This window comes from Mustela putorius, unplaced genomic scaffold, assembly GCF_011764305.1.
Source record: "Mustela putorius furo isolate JIRA1106 unplaced genomic scaffold, ASM1176430v1.1 tig00001433_pilon_pilon_pilon, whole genome shotgun sequence".
Taxonomy (NCBI): Eukaryota; Metazoa; Chordata; class Mammalia; order Carnivora; family Mustelidae; genus Mustela; species Mustela putorius.
In genome coordinates, this window is record NW_025421741.1 from 1,389,821 (window position 1) to 1,413,349 (window position 23,529).

A 23,529-nucleotide genomic window follows, 5' to 3' on the forward strand; every position below is an offset into this window, starting at 1 on the left:
ATTTAAATTGGGCTGAGATTTACGCCCAGCAGACTGCCCGCTGTCGCGACTGCCCTCAATTTCCTCATCCCGAGTAACTTCGGTTTGTTCCCCGTTCGGGGGCAGACCGTCTCTCTTGTGAGCGGCACCCCCAGTGCCCTCACCTGTTCTTTCTCTGGTGGAGCTTCTCCACTCCCCGGAAACTACGCTGTCTTTTATGGATAAGGTCTGTTTTGCTGCTCTCTTAAAATGGGCACTCAGAGTTCAGTTCCCATCAGAGAATCTCTGTTTTCTCTCTCTTTTTTAAGAACTCTAATAAATGATTGCTAATTGAAATCAAGCTCATTTTTAAAAGAATTATTTATTTATTTTTGCAATTGAGAGAGCACGAGCAGGGGGAGAGGCAGAGGGAGAAGCAGGCCCCCCACGGAGCAGGGAGTCTGATGCGGGGCTCGATCCCAGGACTCCGGAATCATGACCTGAGCCGAAGGCAGACACTTGATGACTGAGCCACCCAGGCGCCCTCAGGTTTTAGTTTAAACACTGCAGTATCTTTCCCAGTAGAATAGTCAGCCAGACAGTGTAAGAGAAAGCAGAGTCATTCTGACGGCAAGAGTAGGGGCAGCCAGGAAGCCGGGGGAAGGGAGAGGCTGCCCCTACCTGCCCCGTGGCTGTGATGAGCACAAGTTCTTTATTTCAGTAACGTCCAGTGTTTTAGCCTTTTCCTGTGGATGCCTCGTTCCGCAGCACCGTTTTGGAGAAGACTTTGCATCCCCTTTGGGGGCTTTGCAGCCCTGAGGGGGTGACTGGGCCGCGTGGGCGTGCGTCCCCTGGGCTTGGCCTGGCTGTTGTCTTCCCAGCGCCCGGCCGGGCCGCACCTGGGCGGCCCGGCCTGCGGCTCCGCTTCTCCCAGCACCTCGCCTGCAGCTCGGGGCCTCCGCTGCCTGCTCCTCCCTCCAGTGAATCTTGTCTTCCAGAGAGCTTGTTGTTCAGTTCGGGCACCTCCGTCTGGTTCTCTTTCTTGATAGTTCCTTCTTTGTGGTCACGGTTTTCCTGTATTCTTCGTTGCAGTATGTTTTCTTTACGTCCTTGGGCTTCTTTTTTTTTTTTTTTTTAAAGATTTTATTTATTTATTTGACAGAGAGAAATTACAAGTACACTGAGAGGCAGGCAGAGAGAGAGAGAAGGAAGCAGGCTCCCTGCTGAGCAGAGAGCCCGATGCGGGACTCGATCCCAGGACCCTGAGATCATGACCTGAGCCGAAGGCAGCGGCTAAACCCACTGAGCCACCCAGGCATCCCCGTCCTTGGGCTTCTTGAAGTCGCTGGGGTCCCTGCTGCTGAGCCCGGCGTTCACGTGGCGTGGGGTTTGTGCCTGTGTGCTGTGCTGTGAGCGTGGCTCGGGTTTTCCTGCGTCTCTGTGTCTGGGAGAGACTCCGGACGCTGTGAACGAGGCGTTGCAGACACCGGGTTCGGTTACGGTCTTCGAGCAGTATTGCCCGCTTCGGCGTCAGGAGCTAGCGCGCTTGAGTTGGAACTCTCCCGACTGAGGGCACCTGAGAGCTCGGCGTGCTTTCCTTGGCCTGTGCTTGGAGTCCGTGTGTGCCTGCTGTAGGAGGCAGCTGGACACCAGGGACTTGGGGCCTCCCCGTGTGCAGTCATCTCCCGGGCCGACTCTGCTTCTCTGCTGCGGTGCTGTGCGCTCCGTCCTCGCGGTCTTCCGGCCAGTGAGGCTGCGTCTGTCTGGGTCTGGGCTGGCCGCATGGCGCGGGCTGGGGCCTGCCCTCAGGCCAAGTGCTGGGAAGCTGTGAACCTCTCCTGGTTCCTGTCCTTCCTCGCAGGCGTCCAGTCCCACCCTCCAGAGTTCGTGTTCGTCTGATAGGAATCACTTGGCCATTTCTGGACGTAGAATCTTTTGCCAGTTTCTGTTATTTAAAGAAAGGGCTTCTTTTGATATAAAAGTATATGTTCATTGTAGGATGTTTGGAAGATCTAGAAAAGTGCCCAATTAGGAATTACTTCTAATCCCGTGCCCAGAGACCACCGCTGTCACACACCACGTGGTTCAGATCTTCTCTCCTCCCTCCTTTCCCTCCTCTCTTCCCCCCTCCCCGTCTTCACTCAGCGTAGGTAGCAGCGCCCACTTTGCCCTCAGCCGGTCACTGCACCTGTCCCCAGGGGAGGCCCTGTAGCGTGGCTGGCGCTGGCACCGACCTGTAGCGTGGCTGGCGCTGGCAGGGTGCCCCCCGCCCCGGGCACTGCCTTGTGTAGGCGTGCGTGACTTCGGCGTCCAGCGTGCTGGGTTCAGCACGGCGGACCCCGTGGGACCGTGAACACAGTGTTCACGACGAGGGCTCGGTACACATCGTCCTTAGCAAGCAGCAGCCCGGCGGGGACGGTACCCAGATGTGAAGGCGTGGGGCGCCCCGACTTGGCCACTTCCCATCTGTGCCAGAAGCTCCCTGTGTCAACTGTGGACATCGCCTGTACGCGCGTTACCCGGCGTCCCCAGCTGTGTAGGGAGCCCGCTGGCCACAGTGCCATTGAGGAGACCCAAGTTTATCAGAGTGTTGTCTGTCAGGCAGGGTTTTAGTGTCATTTTCCAGGAGGAAGAGATTTTCAGTTTTTGTGTTTTGGGGGTTAAGTGATGACAGGCAGCGTGGCCGACGGAGGCGCAGGTGTCGGACTGAGGACCCGTGTTTGCTGACACGGGCTTGTCCTTTGCCGTTTCTGTTCATTTCTGAGGGAACGTAGGTCTGCACTGATAGGAAACTCCATTTAAAACCAGAATAAGATCTAACACATCCTTTTTTCCCTTCCAGAGGTAAGTTAGAACTTTAAATTCCGTGTTATATGAGAACGTACATTACACGTGCTGCGCAGCTAGCATTTCTCTAGTTAGAGAGTAGGGAGGCCAGTGTGTGCTGTGATCACGGTAGTTTAGTTCATACCATGCTTGTAAGGCACCGACACGATCAGACTCTCACGTGCCCGTTTTCTCTTGCAGCAGCAAGCTCTGGCGGGGGCCCTTGTGGCGGGGCCCGCGAGTGTGGCAGAGACGGACCCCTTTAAGAGGCAGCAGGCGGGGACCCCAGCAGGTATGTCCCAGAGCACGGCCCGAGTGGCCTGAGGGGGCGCACAGGGTAGTGGCTGCATGAATGCTGATGTGCTTAGTTTTGGTGACTTTCTTTCTACTTTGAGAGTAAATTTGTTTGTGCTGATCGGCTGAAGAGAGCATCTGTGTGGCTGCATGGGTGTGTACTGAGAAGTTTGCCCACTGAGTTCGGGAGGTTCCATTTCGGGTTTATGTGCGCTGGCAGGCCCTTAGTCCTCATGATAGGATTGAGGGTAAAACTGCCTTCTTTTTCAAGTTGTCAGTCGCTTTTTTGTAAACTAAATTTTTTTTCGAATTATAAAAACACATGTGTTTTGTGAAAGATTTGGGCAGTCAAGGAAGCTGTGAGGCAGGTGTCCCTCTGCTTTGGTGTTCCTTCCCTGTGCCCCACCACAGAGCTCACTGCCGCCGCCGTCTGTGTGCACGCCGGACCTGCTGCCCGCACACTCGCGTGGTCACCCGTGGTCGTCCCGAGGGGGTGTGGGTGCGCTCCCTGTGCCCTGTTTGGTCGCCTGCAGTTATTTCCCAGGCCGCCTCGGCCACCCCGGACCACACTCTTTCCGATGGCCGTGCCTTCCTCCGGCGCGTGGGGCTCCGGCCGTCTGCACGTCCGTGGTAGCGTTCCTCTCCATAGCCTCCTTTCTCTGAACACTGAACCCAGATTTTATTTATTTTTTGACACATTTGTCACTGTATCTAAGGGAGAAGCTCCTGGGAATGAAAGTGCTTGGTCAGACCACACGGGAATGCACGCGGTCCTCAGAAGGGCCGGCCTTTCTGCAGTCCCGTCTCCAGTGTCTGGTGCTCTCACGTTGTGGCCAGTGGGTGGAGCACGATCACTGCTCTGGTCTTTGTTGCTCTGCGGGGGGAGCACGGCTCGTCTGGTGTGCCGTGGAGCTCTTCAGTTTTGATGCGGCTGCTTGGTCCTTGCCGTGTTGTTAACCTTTTGTGACTCTGCCTCTGCTGAGCCCTTTTTGCTCTTCACCTGTTCTGTGTGTCTGGTCGCTGGCACCTCTGCCATGAACGTGGAAGAGCTTTCTGCATGGTGGCCCCGCCAGCCTCTCGCGCATGTGCGTGCCGTGCACACCCTGGTCTCCTGGGGTGCCATCCGCCCTTGCTTTTGTATGAGGCTGCTTCTTACACTTGTGAAGTTTTAATGGAAAGAACTTATATTCATCGACCTTAGCTTTTCTGGCTTGTGGATTTTGGTTCACATATGGAAGGGCCAAAGGGCTTCCCTGTTCAAAGATTATTAAAAAAAACCCTGACACATGTTTTTTCTACATCTGTTGTGTTGTTTTTACATCGAATCACACCTTTTCTGAAACTTATTCTAGAGCCGTCTAAGCGGCCTCGGCTTGAAGTGGGCCACCAGGGGCCAGTTTTCCAGCATCCGGGGGCGAACGCAGGGGTTCCTCTTCAGCAGCTCATGCCCACGGCTCAAGGTAAGGCCCGGTGGCCGCACTGGCTATTCCCGCTCAGAGTGCGTGCAGCGGAGAGGCCTCGTGGCCTGGCGTCTGGTGGGACTCATGCGGTCGCAGCCGTGCCACGGATGTGGTTCCTGGGGCTGGAACACGGCTCTGAGCTCTGGTGCGGGTGAGGGCAAGGGCCAGTGCAGGCAGGCCCTCTCCCTGAGGGAGCCCTGCCTCTCTTCCTCCTTGGGATCCTGCCCCTCGCACGCCAGCACACTCCTTGGTTGCTTCTGTGGTCGGGGCACTGGTTACCGTGCCTGCTCGGCTTGGGGCTAGCTTGCAGGGCTCAAGCACCTTTCTTTCCTTCTTTGTGGGCTCGTTTATGACACTAGAGGTATGTAACAGACGTTTGTACCAGTGGCATTTCCCGTTGGAGTGTGCGGTGGCTCCAACGGGTCTGTGATGAGCACCGGGGTGGGAGATCTGCTGTGCGCGGAGAGGCTGGGGGCTGCAGACTCAGCGCTGCTGGGGCTGTTCCTCTCTTGCAGGAGGAATGCCTCCGGCCCCTCAAGCTGCCCAGCTCGCCGGACAGAAGCAAAGCCAGCAGCAGTACGACCCAACCACGGGGCCCCCGGTGCAGAACGCCGCCAGCCTGCACACCCCGCCGCCGCAGCTCCCTGGCAGGCTGCCCCCCGCCGGCCTTCCCGCCGCACCCCTCCCGCCAGCGCTGCACTTTCCTCAGCAGCCTCCGGCGGTGGAGCCTCACGTGCAGCTCCAGGTCCCTGCGAAGACGCCACAGTCGAATGCCTCTATCCCTGTGCCCCCGCCCAGCCAATTGCCGGTGCCGCCGCCGCAGCCCGTGCCGCAGTCCCTGCACGCCCCGATGCCTGGGAAGGCTCAGATGCAGGCCGCTCAGCTCTCTTCCCAGCCACAGGTACTTGGTGGGCACCTGTCCTGTTGCTTAGAAGTGAAAGGTGAACCGAGACGTGCGCTGTATGGGTGTGTGTGCTGTCCTGCCCTCCTGGCGGCTTGCTGTCCCACTTGGAGCCAGTACGTTGCCCAGCGTCCCTTTATCCGCCTCTGTGGCCCCAGTTACGCTCTGGGAACACCAGCGAGCAGTACAGGCTAGTTGCTGCTGGTGGTTTGGTGGCCACGCAGAGGGCATCCTGGCTGTCATCCCGGCTGATGTGTCCAGTGATGCAGGCGGATGGCAGGCGCCCTCCCACCAGTGCACAGCGGGGGTGGTGCGAACGCAGGGCTGCTGTAGGCTGCGTGGCTACAGCGAGCTCCTGGTGTAGGCCTGTCCACGCCCGGCCGGCTGCGGGGCCCCCCACGGGCACCTCCCTCTTCTGGGTGCTCTGCGCTCTGCGAAGGCACAAAGCCTTCTTCCCTGGGTTTCTAGCATGATGCGCCTCGTCCCCTACATGATGCGCCTCGTCCCCTACCGATCGTCATTGGCCCAGATCCTTTTTTTGAGACGCGTGCAGGGTTTGACCCATTCTGGTGACAGGGTGACGGCGGCTGTATCTGCTTCGTGCTCACCACCTGTTTGGCTTTGGGCGCCGTGGAGAGACTTTATTGGCATTATTTTTTCTGCCCAGCAGCTCTAGGATGTACAGTCTTTGTCATCCCCATTTTACCATAAAGAGACTCGAGAGACTGAAATAACTTGGCATGATCACCTGGTTGGTGACTGGAGTAGCTGTGATCTGTGCCCCAGTGGATTCTGGATCCTTTTGTGCAGGTCTGCGTGGCCGTGCAGTGGCCACGCTCTGCGTGTCTTGGGGACCCAGCACTGTTTTTGTTACATTTTTGTGGAAACAGGTCTCTCTGGTTCTATCTAGTACTTTGTTTTATTGAGGTACACGGTTAACTTCAGGCCACACTGGGGTTTTGCTTGGATTCCTTGACGTGACCCTGTTGTTGAGAGGATCGGCTCCTTAGAAAACCCATGGAAACATGTCCCTTCTAGATTGGGTCGGGCTGATAGACTTCCGTGAAGGGCCACAAAGAGGGGACGTGAAACACGTCAGGACCGTGGGCCACACGGTCTCCGCTGTAGTCTCCGAGCCCCGTCGCTGATAGCGAGCAGTCCCCGAGCACGGAGACGGGGGCCGTGGCGGGTGCTGCTAGAGCTCTCTCTCCAGGAGCACGGCCAGCCGCAGTCGGAGACTGGGTGAGGTGGAGGCAGGAGTCGCACACTGCCCAGGTGCAGAGAGTTTCCGTCGCTGTCTCCCCGGGTTCCAGGCTCTAGGCGTGCCTCTTACATTGTGGGGCCGCCTTGCCTTCTCTGCTTTCTGCCTCCCCACAGAAGTCCTGTGGGAGCTCAGCTTTTGTCTCAGCCGGGGTGGGAGGGGTTCCTCTGGCTTGACCTGCTCTGATGGACAGAGATGGAATCTCTGCCTGACAGATTGCCTGCCGGGAGAGGGGCATGTGGAGTTGGTGTTCACTTTTAAAAGAAAAGGTATAAGATGAACATTTGGTACTTTTCAGTTAAGAGGAGGCTTGTACAGGGGCACCTGGGTGGCTCTGTCTTAAGCGTCTGCCTTTGGCTCAGGTCCTGATCCTGGGGTCCTGGGATCGAGCGCTGCATCGGGCTCCCTGCTTGGCCGGAAGCCTGCTTCTCCCTCTCCCACTCTTGTGTTCCCTCTCTTGCTTGTGTCTCTTTCTCTTTCAAATGAATGAATAAGATCTTAAAAAAAAAAAGCTTATACAATTATAAATTCTGAAAAATAATTTGAACAGGAGAAACAGCTGCAAAAAGCAAAAAACAGAGGAAGAGGCTCCCCTGGGATAAGACGGCCATGAAAGCCGAGTTTGAGATGCGTTCTTGGTGCAGCATTGTGGAGTGCAGGGATGTGTCCCCACTGTGAGCGTGGTCGGGCGGATGTGTCCGTGTGTCCGTGTGCCCACGACCTCTATGCTCTGCTGCGGAGGGGCTCCCCTGTGCGCACCTCTGGGGGCGACGCGGTCTCTGACATGTGGCTGCACGCGTGGGAGGGTGAGGTGTCCTGTTCACCATTGGCCTGTTTTCTGCCTGCCAGACGGTGGCGTCGACGAGACCGCCCGTGGACCCTGCCCAGCCCTGTCAGCGACCCCCGCCGGCGGCCTCTTCTACCTCGTCCATAGCTCCTGCCGGCGGCTCGGGCCCGTCACCGGTACGGGTCTCTGCAGGGAGTAGACCCTCCTCGGCAGCCAACAAGTCGCTGTCTCCGGTCACCTCCCGGTCCCTGGGGGCAGCTGTGTCAGCACCGCCCAAACCCCAGAGCCCAGCTCAGAATGCCGCCCCACCCCAAGACAGCTCTCAGGACAAGCTGGCAGAACAGATAGCACTGGTAAGTGCACTGGGAATGTCAAGAGGGTTGTCCCACGTGTTCTAGTTTGTGAAGCTCGTCTGATCTCAGTATCTGCACAGGATGCATAGCTGTAGCGAGGAGGGTCAAACGTGGTTTCTGATCAGTTAGAAACCAGGGTTACCACTGGGAAACTGAACCTGTCCTGCTGAACATGGGCTTGTGGGGGGGAACGTCCTTTCTTTGCTGACCTCCCAGGCGGCGTTCCGTGCGGGCTGCAGGGCAGGGCCAGGAGGACAGCTGAGGCCAGCGTGGCCGTGGCCTGGCCCCTCGTCAGTGCTTGCTGTTTATGGGGTGACTGAGCAGTTCAAACTTCCTGAGGGGAACTAAACATACCGAGGTCGGTAGGATGTCCCAGCCCCAGTGTTGGCTGCTGTCCGGAGCTCACTCGGTGCTGATGTGTGGCCAGCCTCGGGTGAGCCGGCCCTCCCCTTCGCAGTGGTTTTGGAGCAAGGGCCAGGCACGTGTCTGTTTCCCTTGTCAGTGCTCTGGTGTGAACGTTGGCCCGTGCATTTGGTCTGTGTTTCAGAGACAGGGTGTCACCGTGCTTCCCCGGTCTCCGGGGAGGGTGGCATGTCTGCTGACCTCTCTAGGGCCTCTTTGGATCTTTGCATCCGGTCCTGTCTTTGTTACTGAGGCTTTGTGAATTCGGGGTGTGACTTAGTGGGGCGCACTTAGTAATTGCGTGTGGGACACACCTTGCCCCGTACTCCTCACAGGAAAACCAGATCCATCAGCGGATAGCAGATTTGAGGAAAGAAGGCCTGTGGTCCCTCAGGCGGTTGCCCAAACTGCAGGAGGCCCCACGCCCCAAGTCGCACTGGGACTATCTGCTGGAGGAGATGCAGTGGATGGCCACGGACTTTGCCCAGGAGAGGAGGTGGAAGATGGCCGCGGCCAGGAAGGTGAGGCACAGGGGACGGCGGTTCCCGGACAAGTGCGTGTTCACTGCTGTGTGTGGGGTCCGCAGACCGCCTCTCAGGGGCTGGCCTCCTAAACACGGCGCGTGTCCTGGCACCATTGAGGAAGTAACCGTGCTGTGCGGTTTCCTTGCGAGGGGCCGTCTTCAGAGCCCTGGGCTGGACCCCGGGGGGCGGACGTGTCTGCCCCTGCTGCGGCTTCCGCGTGCGTTCAGCTGCTGCTTGTCAGCCCCTCCTGGCGGTCGGGAGGCCTGCAGCCCCCAGAACCCAGGCTGGTGCCAGGGCTGGTGTGATGCGGGCGCCGAGAAGGCCCAGGGTTGGCAGGGGGCAGTGAGGCTGGTTGGCTTCTGGGCAGCCAGGGGGCCGTCCTGGGCCTTCAGACTGCCCACTGCCCTGCACTGCCTGGTCTTCTGTCCAGCGCCCTCCCAGTTCTGGCTGAGGATTGGTTTCCTTCTTACTGGTCCTAAAGCGGACACCCAGTCCTGGGGAGCCTTTAGCAGATGGCTCCAGCGTATATACTAGGAATGCAGAAGGGGACAGCGTTCCAGAAGCCTTAGGTCTCAGAGTACAAAGCAGCTGTCTTTGCCTACATGTAAACGGCTCTGGGCCTTGCTTCTCTCACGTCACTGCACTGCCGTCTGTTCCTTGGGGCATACCTGCTCTCTTCTTGGTTCCCGTGTTCTCAGGCCTGGGGAGTGGTCCCGTGTGCCCTGCTGTCTACCCCTGTCCCCGAACTCTGCTTTCCTTACGTAGGCTGGGGTCTTAAATCAGATTCATGGAATTCAGAAAAACCTGATTGCTCCTTAGGCACGGTTTTTTCATAAAGGATGATGGTCCTGAGCATGTGGGCACCAGGTGGGTAGGGCACCAGCAGCTAGTGCTACCCCTCTTCTGTGAGAGACTGCAGACCCTGAGCAGCAGGAGGCTTTGTGCCAGGGCTGTGATTGGACCAGGACACGGCCCCAAGGAGTCTGTGAGTGGGGGGAGGGTGTCGTGTCCGTCCGTGGTGTCCAACAGGCCTCTAGCAACTTCTCCCCGCAGTGTGTTGGCCTGCAGCCGGGCATGCCCAGGCTCACGAGGTGTCTGTTGCCAGGTTCCTTCTCAGCACCTTTTGGAGGACTGCTGGTAGGAGAAGAGAGCCCAGACCCTGGAAGGCGGGTTGGGATTTAAAGGAAAAGCCGGGAAAATGATGAACTCCCCCCAACTTGTGGTACAAGTGATGTCTGTTGAAGGTGTTCGTGTTGGACGGAAAGATGTTGATCGTAGGTCACGTGGGGGAGGATTGTGACGCAGTATGGTGTACCTCCTGGGGGAGAGTCAGTGTATTTAGTAAACTAGCACTTTGTAGAAAGCCAGGCAGCGTGTTGGCGGCGTTTTGTGCTGGTGTGGGCGCGGCCCCTGCACCCTCAGAGCAGGCGAAGGCACGTCCCCCTGCGTGTCTGTGTCGGCGGCCGGGGGCCCTGTGTGCCTGCCTGTGGCCACATGGTGTCAGGTCTGCAACCCTTGCTTCTCCAGCTCATCAGGACAGTGGCACGTCACCATGAGGAGAAGAAGCTGCGTGAGGAGAGGGGAAGGAAGGAGGAGCAGAACCGACTGAGACGCATCGCTGCCTCCACTGCCCGGGAGATAGAGTGTTTTTGGTCAAATATTGAACAGGTAAATCCTGGAATTTAAATGGGGTCCTGAGGGGGCGCCTGGGTGGCTCAGTGGGTTATGATTCCAGGGTTATGATTCCAGTGGCTCAGGTCATGATCTCAGGGTCCTGGGATCGAGCCCCGCATCGGGCTCTCTGCTCAGCAGGGAGCCTGCTTCCTCCTCTCTCTCTGCCTGCCTCTCTGCCTACTTGTGATCTCAGTCTGTCAAATAAATAACATCTTAATAAAAAAAAAAATAAATAAATGGGGTCCTAAAAACATAGACTGTGTTTTCTGAACGTGCCTGGCCGAGGGACGCGGAAATCTGGGCAGTCGTGCCCGCTGCATCCCTGGGACAGGTGCGTGCACCCGCGCTGCTTCCTGGACTCCTGGCTGTGCACCACGGCCTTGGCTTCGTGCCGTTGGCAAGGAGCCATCTAGTGTTTCCGTCCGTGTAAACGCCACTCATAGGAGGCAGCCCATTTCCCACGTGGCTTTTGCGCTGCGCATCCGTTACAGAACACGTTACCCTGCCCCGGCCCGTGTGGCTCAGGCAGCGCGTGGCTGTGGAACAGCTGGCGGAATGCCCTACGGCTTCATCCTGACGGGGTGGTGGGACGGCTGTGCTTTCCGACCCCGCGTGTGAGTTCGGACGTCCTGTGCAGAGCTCCCGTGACCTCCGTCCCTAACGGCCTGTTTGTACTCCACTCTTTGTACTCAGGTCGTGGAGATAAAACTACAAGTAGAATTGGAAGAGAAAAGGAAAAAAGCCTTAACTTTACAGAAGGTGCCCAGGAGAGGTAGGACACGTCTTAGAAGCCCTCATATTGTTGTGGCACTTTCGTGCCCTGCTGTCCCGCAGCTGGTTGCCGTGGTGGCGCCGGGGGCACTTGCTCACCAGTTTGAGCCCGTCGTTACGCGGCCCCCCATGCAGCTGCTGTAGCAGTGAATGCCGCTCTGAGGTTTGCTGGCACAGGTCAGCGCCCCGGGCCCCTTGATCAGCTTCGGGCGCTCTTGGGGTTGAGGTTCTGGGCCTGTGCCCTGTGGCTGGTGCCGGACACTGAGATGATCTCCCCCAGGGGTTTGCACCTCGTGGGCACCTCTGTGGTTGGGGCATGGCCTCTGCAGTGCTCTGACGGGACCGCCCCTTCCCTGGACACTGTGATGTGGGCCAGGCAGCAGCGGATGCAGCTGTCACTGGCTGGGGTGGGTCAGGGGGCGTGATTCTCATTCTGCTGGTGAGGGGATGGAGGCAGAGCGGCGGGCTCTGCGTGGAGTCATAGAGCCGTGAGACTGTAGAGATTCTAGAAGACACACGTTGCCATTTAGCGCCCAGGTTCACCTCCCAGACCAGAGACGTGTGGGGAGCTGCCAGAGAACTTGGTAGGTCCAGGACTGCTGGCTGGGGCTGTGCTGCGGCCCAGTTCCCAGAAGGAAGGAGGCGGAGCTGATACTCGCTGTCCTCCCGCGAGGAGGTACCAGTAGGGCACGGCCTACACACGTAGCTTGTAGCTTCGGTGAAAGTAATCCGCTTCCTTGTCTTTAGGAAAAGAGTCGAGGCCTCAGGGGCTGGATGCACTGCCGGAAGCTTTCCTGGTAAGTTGAGGCTCCTGTACTAGATAAGAGAGGGAGACCACCAAGAAGACACGGCGCCTGATAAAGCAGGTCCCTTTTTTGTCCGGAGAAACGTGTATATTTCGTCCGTAGTAGTCCCTCTGGGGAAGAAGCCTGGTTTTTAGTGTTCGGCTGTCACGGGGTGTTGATCTGGGGACAAGGGAGGACACAGTGCCGGATGTAGTTCCACCTGCCTGCCGCCTAACACCTGTGCCTCATGGCAGTCCGGGCTGGCGTGGGCGCCCCAGGCTCACCGCGGTCTTCCTGGGAGCGTGTGAAGTAGACGTTTCTGCTTGCGTTTCCCATTCTGTGTTTGCAGGTTTTATTCTCTGTTTCAGGAGTCGGGGTTGTCTGGAAGGAAGAGGAAAGCTAGCACATCTCTGACTGACGATGAAGGTCTGTCCCCTGGCACTCTCTCGCTGTCCGCATGGCGGGCTCTCCCAGACTGCAGGCGTAGCGCTTGTTCAGTGCTGTCAGGGTGCCTGGGGTCCCAGTGACTTGTGTCATTGGGGGCCAGGCACCTTGGAGGGGGTGGGTGGGTGTCTGCAGAAACAAGCCAGACTGTGGAGGAGGGAGAGCGCAGGAGTGCTCGGAGACGTGTTGTTTGCGTGGAGGAGCCTGCAGGGAAGGGCGGAGGCTGGCGGGAGAGAAGGTGTAGTCCGCTGGCGCTGGCGGGGCTGGGGCGTGAGAGCTGAGCTCAGATCGGAGGCAGGCCGGAGCTGGGCCGGTCCTGCTGTGGGCTGCCGGTGGGTTCTTCTCACCCAGAGTCACGTCTCTGTTGGACGTGCGGTGCGGGGTGTGGGACCACCCTGGTCTGAGGTGCTGGTTGCACAGGACGGGAACTGAGCTGAGGGAACGGCGTGCCGAGCAGTGGCTGGGACCCTGGTGTGGGTGATGACACAGTCAGCAGGACCCCGTGCAGCCTGCTCCTGGGATTTTGTGCTGTGGGGTTAGCAGGGGGATGAGAGGTTTGACAGTGCTCCGTGTTCTGCTGGAGACGGTCTGTCGAGTAGCGAAGACCCAGGCCGTGTCTCACGCCCCGGCCGCTCAGTACAGCCGCACTTCCAGACTTCACCCGGAAAACAGAAAGGCCCGGTTCAGCTCTCATAGCTGGCGAGACCGTGTTGGAGGCTGGTGGTGTTACAGCATCCCTGACATGTCGTGGTGACTGTTTCAGTGGAAGACGAGGAGGAGACCATAGAAGAGGAAGAAGCGAACGAGGGGGCCGTGGACCACCAGGCAGAGCTGTCCAGCTTAGCCAAAGAAGGTGGGCTGCGCGCCGTGCCACAGATGCCCTTAGGAAGTGTTGAACACGTACAGAAGAACGTGGGAAAACCTGTGAGATCCAAAACCCAACACAGCCCTCGAGCGCCGGCGTCCAGGCCACACCGCACAGCGTGGGGCAGAGTGCCTGAGACACCGCACGCTGGCCGGTGACCTGCCCTAGCGGCTCGTCGCCTCCGCTGTGGTTGCCCTGCCGCCCGACACGGCCCGGGGTGCTGCTGGGCTTGCTCGGAGGACCGGCGTTTCAGTGGCGTCGCACCCTGGCCTTAGCGCGCTTTCTCTGGGCTCTCCCGTCCCCGAGCTTCGTCTGGCCGTGGTGTGTCGCTGCGGCTTCCCTAGCTGTCACTGCTGAGCCGCTTTCCGGGCATGACCGTGTCATTGATTCCCTCGTGGGTTGCTGCTGAACATTCAGGTTGTCCCCTGGTCCGCCCTCAGCACGCTGCGGGAGTGCTCCTGTGGCTGGGGTCGGCACACACGTGTGTGCCAGAGTGGACGGGCCGGGCCAGTGTGCACACAGGCCACTGGATGAGACTGGCCTGGCAGGGGCTGCGGGGCTCGCTCCAAGCCCCACACGTCGGGGTGCGGTTGCTGCCCTGGTGAGGGGAACACGACGTCTCCTGCTACTTGTGGGTGGCACGTCTCGGAGAACAGATGAAGTGTGGCACCTTTTCACGGGTTCCTCTTTTCCACCGTGGGCTTGAGCTTGCTTTCCCGTGTCTGCGTGCTGCAGCTGTGCGTTGTGATGTGGCCATTTCGCTGGTCACATGCATCTCAGCGGCCCCTCCCTGCTTGTGCCGTGTTTCCGTCATCCTTATGGGGCTTTCTGATGCACGGGTGTTCTTGACTTTAGTGTAGTTGGATTTGTCAGTCTTGTTTAAAAAAAAATCTCTCTTTTTTCAGAGATTTTATCTATTTGTCAGAGAGAGAGCACACAAGCAGGGGAGAGGCAGAGGGAGAAGCAGGCTCCTGCTGAGCCGGGACCCAGATAGGGGACTGGATCCCAGCCCTGGGATCATGACCCTGGCCGAAGGCAGATGCTCAACAGACTGAGACCCCCAGAGGCACAGGAAGCCTCTTTTCACCTCAAGATCATGAGGCAGTTTTCCTGTTTGTCCACAGATTTTTTAATTTCACTCTCACATCCGTGTCTCTGATCCATTTAGAATAGCCTTTGCCTGTTGTGTGGAGCAAGAGTACAATTCTTTGGTTCCTTCCTTCCTTCCTTTTTTCCTTTCCCCAAACGGATCCCAGTCGTCTTGGCCCCATTTGAAAGGCTGGTCCCTGCTCCTGCTGGTCCTGGCCAGCTCAGACGGCAGGCTCTTCCCCACCTGCTGTCGTGCTGTCACGCTGCTGGCCGGCGTGGGTCCTTGGGCTCCGTGCTGGTCCTGAGCGCGGGCTGGGGGTCCTTCCGCATCCATCCTCTCGGGACGGCCTCGGCCACCTCCGGGCCTCCTCCGGGCCTCCTCCGCCTCAGGACAGACATCCACAGGGCCTCATGGCCTGGAGTCGGAGGGTGATAGTCGACACTTGCGTCTTGACGAGGCCGAGCTTTTCCAGTCCCTGATCACGGTGTGCCTGCCTGTCCACTCACGCAGGTCGTTCTCGGGTGCCTGCAGGGACATTTTACGATTGCAGGTTTTTTGTGAGGTTTGTGTTCAGGTGCCTGGTCTGTTTCAGAGTTGTAGTAAGGGGTGTGTTCACTAAGGGCGGGAGGGCAGCGGCCCTGTGGAGCTCACACACACCCTTGGGCACGGCCTCCCCTCCACCCCCAAGAGCGTCCACTCTGCCTGTCGCATCAGCGCCGGCTTGCTGCGCTCCTTCCTGCGCTCCTTCCAGGGAGGGGTGCGCTTGGGCGAGGTCTGGAAGGGAGCACCTCCTCCCCCAGGAGCGCTGTATGGTGGGTGGCCTGGCGGCTGCTCCTTCCGCCACTCTGGCGCTCCTCATGCCTCCTCCATGCCCTGCTTGTGTTCCTGTTGCTGTGGCTTCCCCCGAACCGGGTGCGCCTCGGGCAGGTTGGACTCCGTGCCAGCGTCTCTGCCACGCTCCGTAGGCGGACACGGAACAGCCCCGCTGGCCGTCTGCTAGGGCAAGCTCTTGGTGTGGGAGGAATCACAACTTTTTTATGTGCTTTTTACAGCATTTTTCTGCTTAATTTTTGTTTTGACTTTTATTTGGTGTTTCTTTTTTTTCATATCATCAATTATTTTCCATCAGCAGTGTTTTTATTATTACGTTTATTAGGTTATAGCTTTTAGTCTTCATTTATGAGGTTATTTTAGAAATCTTAAGAATTCCTTTATGAGTAAAAATTGAATTTTCCATGTCATGTCGAAGATTCTCATGTTTATAAAGAATGTGCCTCAAAGACGGTATCAGTAACGGGCAATAGTTACTTTTTGGAAAAAACTAATTGCAGGAGGGCTGCAGCTGTGCTTTCTCGTGCTGTAAACTATCCCCCCTTTTCCCGTGATCCTTTCCAGCTGAATTGCCCTTAATTGACTTGATGAAGTTGTACGAAGGAGCTTTTCTGCCCAGTTTCCAGTGGCCGCAACCGAAGCCCGACAGTGAGGAGGCGAGCGAAGAAGAAGGTCTGTGTTGACGTCTTTAAAGATCTCACCCATGGCAAAAGCCAGGTCACATGGAGGAGGGTACTTACGACAGGGTTTAAGTCACCTTCCTTTCCTCCTAGACTGATGGGAGAGAAAGATGCGAGCCGTTACGTGGGGGCACCTGGGTGGCTCAGTTGGGTGAGATCTGACTCGATCTCGGCTCAGGTCTTGATCTTGGGTTGTGAGATTGAGCCCTGACTGGGGCTCCATGTTTGGCGTGGAGCCTGCTTAAAAACACAAAAACAAAAAATAAATAAAAATAAAGTAAAAAGATGCAAGCATGTTTAATATGTAATTTTGCACTGAGAGGGTTTTGTTAAATTCTATGCTTTTTATTTTCATTTATTAACTTGGCACAGTTATTAGAGTACTTGTGAACAACTTGGAAATGTTTTTGTCCACGTTTATGAAAGTCATTGTTTTCATAGACTTGGGTTTGTATCATGTATATTCAGGGTGGGCTTTGTTTGTTTAATGCGCTCGTTTTGAGGAGTTTATTTTACTTTCATTAGACGATCTAAGCAAACAGCCCGTTTTTCCTGGTTTCCATTCTACTTGTCCTGATCACTAGACGCAGATTCCTGCGAGCAGAGAAGCTCGGGGCTGACAGGGCCAGAGGGTGGGCTGCTGGCCTTCTTGCTTGCTAGTCCTCGGAGACGATTGTGACTTTCCCTTTTCTGGTGGTGGAGGGGCGGCCACTAAGCCCTTCGGTGCCCATACGTCTGCTGGTGGCGCCGGCTCCTGGTTCAGTCAGGTCCTCCGTCTTTGCCTGAGGGCTCTTCAGAGCGCTCCTGCATGTGATGGTTTTACAGGAGTTTATACCCATTCATCTGGGGAGTGTTAGGTATATAAAGTGGGTTAAAAACAGATTAAAAAAATAGTACATTTGAAACATTTGGACTCTGACAACTTTTTTCCTTGTATTTCTTTTTTTTTCCTTGTATTTCTTTTTATAAACAGTAAGTAGGCGCATAAAAGTGTCGCATCCACTGCAGATCTGTCCTCTTGTTCACAGATGTGGAAGGCGCCCCGGGCGACCGGGAGGGCCGGAAGGATGTGGTTCTCATAGACTCGCTGTTCATCATGGACCAGTTCAAAGCTGCGGAGAGAATGACTCTTGGGAGCCCTCACACAAAGGACATCGCGGAGGTGACCGCCGTGGCCGAAGCTGTCCTGCCGAAGGGCAGTGCCCGGGTCAGCCCCACGGTGAGGCGCCGGGCTGCCACGTGGGGGGTGGTGTCTTCGCGAGGCTGGGAAAAGGCTTGGTCTTTCCCCCCAGCTCTGTGCCAGCTGCAGAGGTTGTCAGGAAAAGCGAGTACTTGTCTTGCTTCTCCTCTCACCTCTAGATCTTTTCTGTGGGCTCTAGTGGGCTCACCGTGTGGCTGATTTGGCTTCGCGTTGCACAAAACTTTCTGAGCATTATTTTGAGAAGGGCCCATTCGGCCCGTGTGTCGCTGCAGGTGAAGTTGAACGCGCCATCTCTGTTGTACGGTGCGCTCAGGGACTACCAGAAGATTGGCCTGGACTGGCTCGCCAAACTCTACCGGAAGAACCTCAACGGCATCCTGGCGGACGAAGCCGGGCTGGGCAAGACGGTGCAGGTCATTGCTTTCTTTGCCCACCTGGCTTGCAACGAAGGTGAGAAGAGTGTCCTTGCTAAGGCTGACGGTGGGGAGGGCACCTGGCATGAGGACGGAGAGTGGCCGCGCTTCCTGCTGCTGTGCCCTGTGCTCTGGTGCGAGGCCCAGAACAGGTCAGAAGTATGCATGGTGAGAACAAGGGAAAAACTTGCTTGCGGTTAACCCTAGAGTGAGCAGCTCACTGTGACTCAGAATCTAGCACACTGTGAGGCCCACCAGGCTGCAGCAGGGCTGTGTGACTCCCGTGTCCCCTGTCGGCCAGGACCGGTGTGCACGGCAGCTCTCCCCACGTGCCCGCCTTCCTTGTCGCAGTGACGTGCACCACCTTGCCTCCGGGCGGGCCCCGCCACCTGGGACCGCTTCTCCACTGCCGGGCTTCTGCAGGGGCTGGTGTGTGGGCATTGCTAGGGCGCTAGGGCCCACAGCTGCACCGCTGCAGAGACACACCGCGGCAGAGACAGGGTGCCTGCTTCCTTGTAAGGGGCCGCCCACTCCCGCTGCTTCCTCACCTCTAGACTTCACATGACATTGATCTAGGCCCTGTGGCCTCTATTAGCATGTTTAGGGATCCACCTCCCCCCACTCATTGCCCTCCACTCGGCCTCTGGGGCAGGTGCTTGTGTTGTCCCCTGCTCTGGGCCTCGGAGGGCTGTAGAGGGACACATGCCTGTGTCTCTGACACACGGCAGGGTCTTGAACAGGTGACCCTTGAACAATGTGTGGTGGCCATGAGCACTGACTCCCATGCAGAGGTCAGCGCACATAGAGCTTTTGCCTTCCCCGTAACTTAACCGCTGGTAGTTTACGGTTGACCGGAAGCCATCCTGATAACACCAGTAGGTGACTAACACGGATTTGGTATGTTCTGTGTGTTACGTAGTGTGTTCTTATAACAGCGTCAGCCAGGGAGAAGAAAACGTCATTAGGAATACCGTAAGAAAGAGAACATACGGTACTGTGTATACTGAAAAGAATCCGCGTGTGCTTACGTGGACCCGCGTGGTTCTTTCCCATGTTGTCCATGGGTCATCTGTAATGTTCCTCTTGCAAAGGGAGTGTTCCAGATGCAGACTGAGCGGACTCGTAGCTGACCAGAAGAGCCGACACATTGTCCTCTTTGTGGAGTTACAGAAGCTGGGAGGGGACTCTTGAAATTAGGGGGGGGCGTCCTGCTGATGAGCACGGGGCAGCCGCGGCGTGCAGCAGACCTGAGAGGCGGGTGTGCAGAGGGTGGTGGTCGCCCAACCTTCCCCCCTCCCCCCGCCTCGGGAAGGCTGCTGCTTCCTTCTCCCTGGGCTCGCTGCGCTTGTTCCTCATCACCGCTAGCACTGCGTTTGTTGGCCCTTCTGAGAAAAGCTTCGTCAGTCTCAGTTTTATTTTCCTTTAGTTTTTTTTTATTTTTTTAAAAATTTTTTATTTATTTTTTATTTTTTTAAAAAGATTTTTAAATCTTTTTTTATTTATTTTTTAATTCTTTTCAAAAGATCTTATTTATTTGAGAAAGAGGGCACAAGTGACAGGCAGAGGGAGAAGCACGCTTCCCATGGAACAGAGAGCCCGACGCGGGGCTCGGTCCCAGGACCCTGGGATCACGACCTGAGCTGAAGGCAGATGCTTAACCCACTGAGCCCCACCAGGCGCGCTCTCAGCTTTTTGGAACAAATGGATTGATATCAGGACTTATTTTCTTGATTAACTTGTTTCTGTTTTCTGACCTGGTGTCCTGAAATTTTCAGTGTGGCACTTGAAAATGAGTTTTAGACACAGTTACTTTAGACTATCATCTTGCCTCTCTGTCTTACTCTTTAGCTAGAAAAATTTTCGTTATATATTTAGAAGAGTAAGAAATGGAAGCAGCCTACAGTTCCAAAAATAGGGACTCTTAATAGTTCATCATTTGAACAAGTGAATATGTGAGTCCCTCAAACTCCGGGTACACGCCCGGTGCCCGTGCTGCCCCAAGCACTGGTCCGGGCGTCAGGCTGGGACTGTGAGCAGGGCAGAGCCCCTACGTCAGGAGGCCCGGCCTGGGCCCCAGCAGTGCGTCTGGTGGGAGGGGGTTTGCAGAAAACCGATCGTGGAGCAACGTTCTAAATGCTGGCTTATACGAAGTCCTGGTTCTCCTTGGTAGGGGAGAGGGCACCTGGGGCTGGTGTGCATCTGTCTTCTCCTGGGGGCACCTTCTAGAGAGATTTGTCTTGTTGTGTCTGTTGACGTCCTCGTTCCCGTCCCTCTTGGGCGGGCCCTCTGGAGCGCAGGACACGGTGCTCTGCACACGAGGCCGTGTCTCCTGCGCGCAGCCTTTCCAAGCCGCCATTTCCGTCTCCGTGTGGCGTACGTCTGGTTTATAGCACGGACGTGGAACTTTGTCTTGTGTGTATTCTCATAACTGAGGACATTATTTTTCGGAGGACTGAAGCTGAAACTGTTTTGGGTGGTGTGTTCTGGCTGGACGTGGGGAGTGGGCTCTGCACCCGAGCCCAAGCCTCAGTGCGCGGCCGCCACAGGAGGGCTCCAGGCTGGGGCCGAGCGCTGTTCCTCAGAGATGCATGTTCTTGCCTGTGCTTGCAGTGGGGTCAGCGTGTCTTTGAGGAAATACTCACTTTCTTCGGTCCCCACTCAGCGGCTCTTTGTTGCGCGCCCGCTGTGGGTCAGGCCCCTGCCCCTCCTCCGGAGGTTTGTCGGTGGCGCGGGAGGTAGGACGCGTCTGCATCATGCCCCGGGGACTTCCCACGTGTACTTGCCCCGTGTCTCGGGTCAGCACAGCGCACGGTGTCCAGACCTGACAGATGGTCTTGGTTAAAGGGAAAGTTCTGTCTCTTCTCCTTTGTAGGCAACTGGGGCCCTCATCTCGTGGTTGTGAGAGGCTGTAACATCCTCAAGTGGGAGCTCGAGCTGAAGCGGTGGTGCCCCGGGCTCAAAACCCTCCTGTATGTTGGCAGCCACAGAGAACTGAAAGCCAAGAGACAGGTATTCGATTTTAAACATGAAATAAAACCAGACGGAATCGATCCACATTTGTATAGGAGACAGATTTGAGGATGTGCAGACGGACACGTGTACTGGTCTGAATCCCTGGTTTGTGAGACCTTCGGGTTGTTCCTAGGTTTGTTTGAGCCCCTGGAAAGCACAGCCTGCCTGTGGCAAGGAGAGCCTTGTGCCCACGGCCCTGCCCATGCCTGGCCGTGGCCGCTTTCCTTCCAGAATCATCCCTTCCACCTGCGGGCCAGTGAGCGCCACAAGCCCGAACGGGAGCGTCTAGTGTACTCTGAGTTCTGAGCTGTGAACTTGTGAGGTGACCCCGGGGATGCACTCCGTAGGGCTACAGGGGACGTGCTGGCCAGGGCTTCTGCCCTGTTCCCATCTAGCACTTGGTTCTGAGTGAAAGAGTACCGGAGGCCACAGTTTTTCCCGAAGATGAAAGTTTGCTTCATCATTAGACTTTTGTGTTGAGTAGCATTTAGTGGAAAAGTGAGTACGCTGAGATGTGTCTTCTGTTTCCCCGTTTCTCGTTATTTCTGTGGGTTTCAAAGCGTACAGAGCAGTCTGCTGTGGCACAGACGCTGCTGCTTCCTGCGTACTCGGGTTGCACCTGCGGAAGCTGCTTGCCCTTGTGACACTCTCTGGTGATGTCCCAAAACGGTGGTTAATGCCCAGAGTGGCTTCTCGGTTAGTCCGAGCACCGTAAACCCCTGCAGGAGCGGTCCCGGAGACCAGCTCCACCATGCTGTGCGCGGCGGGCGGCAGCGGGCTGAGCCCCCGCTGGGGTGTAGGGAGACGCCGCAGGTGAGGCCTGTTCCATGTGCTGCAGGAGTGGACGGAGCCCAACAGCTTCAATGTGTGCATCGCTCCCTACAAGCACTTCTTCAGGGGCTATGCGGCCTTCACGCGTGTGCGGTGGCGCTGCCTGGTCATCGATGAGATGCAGCGTGTCCGCGGCATGACCGAGAGGCACTGGGAGGCCGTGTTCACCCTGAGGAGGTCTGACCCGCGTGGCCCGCTTGGGGTCCTGGGGGTGGTGGATGGAGGGGTGTGTGTGGTCCTGGGCACACCGAGCTGCTGCTTGGCTGCCTGCTTCCCTTCCCTTGGGTCAATGCACGGAGCCTGCAGGTCCCTCTCCCGGAGGCTCTGTGAGCCCGTTGTCCCTGTCCGTGAACCTGTGCGGAGGAAGCACACCTGCGGCCAGCTCCCCGGGGTGCAACGTCTGCGTTCGCTCTCACTCTCCCTCAGCCAACAGCGCCTGCTGCTGATCGACGCGCCCCTGCACAACACCTTCCTGGAGCTCTGGACCATGGTGCACTTCCTCATCCCCGGCATCTCCAGGCCTTACCTGCACCTGCCCCTGAAGGCCCCCAACGACGAGAATCAGGACTACTACCACAAAGTGGTCATACGGCTGCACCGGGTACGTGTGTGGGGTACGTGTGCGGCAGCCGCGGCGCTGAGCCTTGCATCGGGTGTGGCGACGGGGGTTCGGCACGGGGGCGACGCACACTCGTCTCCTTCGCAGGTGACGCAGCCCTTCATCTTGAGGAGAACTAAGAGAGACGTGGAGAAGCAGCTGACGAAGAAGTACGAGCACGTGCTGAAGTGCCGCCTGTCGAGTCGGCAGAAGGCCTTGTACGAGGACGTGATCCTGCAGCCTGGGTAAGCGGGAGGGTGCTGGGCCGCTGTCCTCGGCGTCCAGAACCCGCACTTGCCCTGGGCTTCCTGTGTGCCCACCTGCCTTCCCAGGGCTCTGCCCCTGCGCAGTTGAGCCTGCACTGGCCTGGCTCCCGCCCGACTTCCTGAGTTCACGGGCAAGGCTCACGGTGTTTCAGTCGAGGCTCACGATGGCCCGAGCGGGTCCGTCTCTTACAGCCTGAGGGGCCGCCTGCCTTCCTCCAGGGGAGCTGCCCTGAGGCTGCACGTGCTGGGCTTGCTGAGGCTCCCTCGGGCCCTCCACCAGCCTGCTGGGCCCCTGGGCACTGTTCCCTCGTGAGACGAGGGCCGGCACTGCCGCTGTGGACCTCGTGTCATCGCGCTCACCCCGTGAGAATCGTGTCTGTGCGTGATTAGTCTTCAGGAGGTGGTTTTACTATTGACGTTTGTTTTTTCGGGTTAGGTTTGGGAAATTTTAGAACACAACCTTAGTGTGCACTCATACTCCCTGGTCTGGAGTCTTAGTCCCTGACGGACGGCATCGTTGACGCTGTGTTGGTGAGGTGCTTCAGTGGCCACTCGGAGCCGCGACATCCTCCTCCCCCGGCAGCGCCCTTGTGGGCCCCGGGCTAGCGTGCGGTGCGAGCAGGCGGCGGCGCGGGCAGGGCGGGGGCGGGGCGGGCTGTCAGGCAGCCCTTCCTCCACGGTTGGACTTCAGGTTGTGAAGGGCGGCGTCCGTGGAGGGCGCTGCTGCTCCCGGGCCAGGAGGCCTGTGCGCGTCTCGTCTCGTCTGTCGGGCTCCCCTCGCCGTCCTCCAGCAGGCGTGCGCTGTGCCGTGGGCAGCTCCGCGCCCTGCTTGGGGGCTGGGCCCGCGGTGCGCTGCGCTTGCCCTGGGAGTGGGAGAGCGCCGGCGTCCGTCCTGCCGGGGGAGGAGGGGTGCTGGCGGGCGACTGCACGCCTGGGCTGTGGTCGAGTTTTGGGACTGTCCCTCTTCACGTCACGTCTGTGGCCTCTTCTCCCCTGAACCTGTAGTGAATCAGGAAGCGTCGAGCGTGCCTGTAGCTGAGCGCACCTCAGCTCTCCTAATGGCGCTCCATGCGTGTTTATGTGACGGTCTCGGGTCCCGAGGGCCTCCGAGCTTCAGTTTGGCCACTGTGCAGAGTGCTGCAGACCCGCTCTCACGAGAGCGTCTCCAGAGCACTTGCTCTCTAGGCTGTCTGTCCTCAAGCGCAGTAGCCGTTACCCTGCTGCTCATTTGGAAGCCTGGCCATTCTCTCTGCCACCGCCTGTCCGTCTACCCCACTGCCTCTGCTCCTGGGTCTCTGTGGA

At 57.6% G+C, this 23,529-nt stretch overlaps 1 protein-coding gene across 14 annotated transcripts in view; it reads left to right on the top strand.

Moving 5' to 3' along the window:
- The window catches only part of EP400 (E1A binding protein p400), a 97,555-nt gene that overhangs the window by 22,208 nt on the left and 51,818 nt on the right, over window positions 1-23,529 (top strand). For 11 of the 14 annotated variants that reach the window (XM_045087649.1, XM_045087654.1, XM_045087661.1 and 8 more), the window contains 17 exons: window positions 2,986-3,076; window positions 4,431-4,538; window positions 5,054-5,439; window positions 7,550-7,840; window positions 8,578-8,763; window positions 10,294-10,434; window positions 11,134-11,212; window positions 11,959-12,008; window positions 12,365-12,422; window positions 13,204-13,293; window positions 15,791-15,898; window positions 16,935-17,125; window positions 17,380-17,557; window positions 20,393-20,529; window positions 21,371-21,540; window positions 21,790-21,964; window positions 22,070-22,206. In XM_045087649.1, coding sequence (XP_044943584.1) covers window positions 2,986-3,076; window positions 4,431-4,538; window positions 5,054-5,439; window positions 7,550-7,840; window positions 8,578-8,763; window positions 10,294-10,434; window positions 11,134-11,212; window positions 11,959-12,008; window positions 12,365-12,422; window positions 13,204-13,293; window positions 15,791-15,898; window positions 16,935-17,125; window positions 17,380-17,557; window positions 20,393-20,529; window positions 21,371-21,540; window positions 21,790-21,964; window positions 22,070-22,206 — 2,576 coding nt within the window. The remainder of the gene's footprint in view (window positions 1-2,985; window positions 3,077-4,430; window positions 4,539-5,053; window positions 5,440-7,549; window positions 7,841-8,577; window positions 8,764-10,293; window positions 10,435-11,133; window positions 11,213-11,958; window positions 12,009-12,364; window positions 12,423-13,203; window positions 13,294-15,790; window positions 15,899-16,934; window positions 17,126-17,379; window positions 17,558-20,392; window positions 20,530-21,370; window positions 21,541-21,789; window positions 21,965-22,069; window positions 22,207-23,529) is intronic. The other 3 variants (XM_045087652.1, XM_045087656.1, XM_045087657.1) reach the window with 1 other exon arrangement.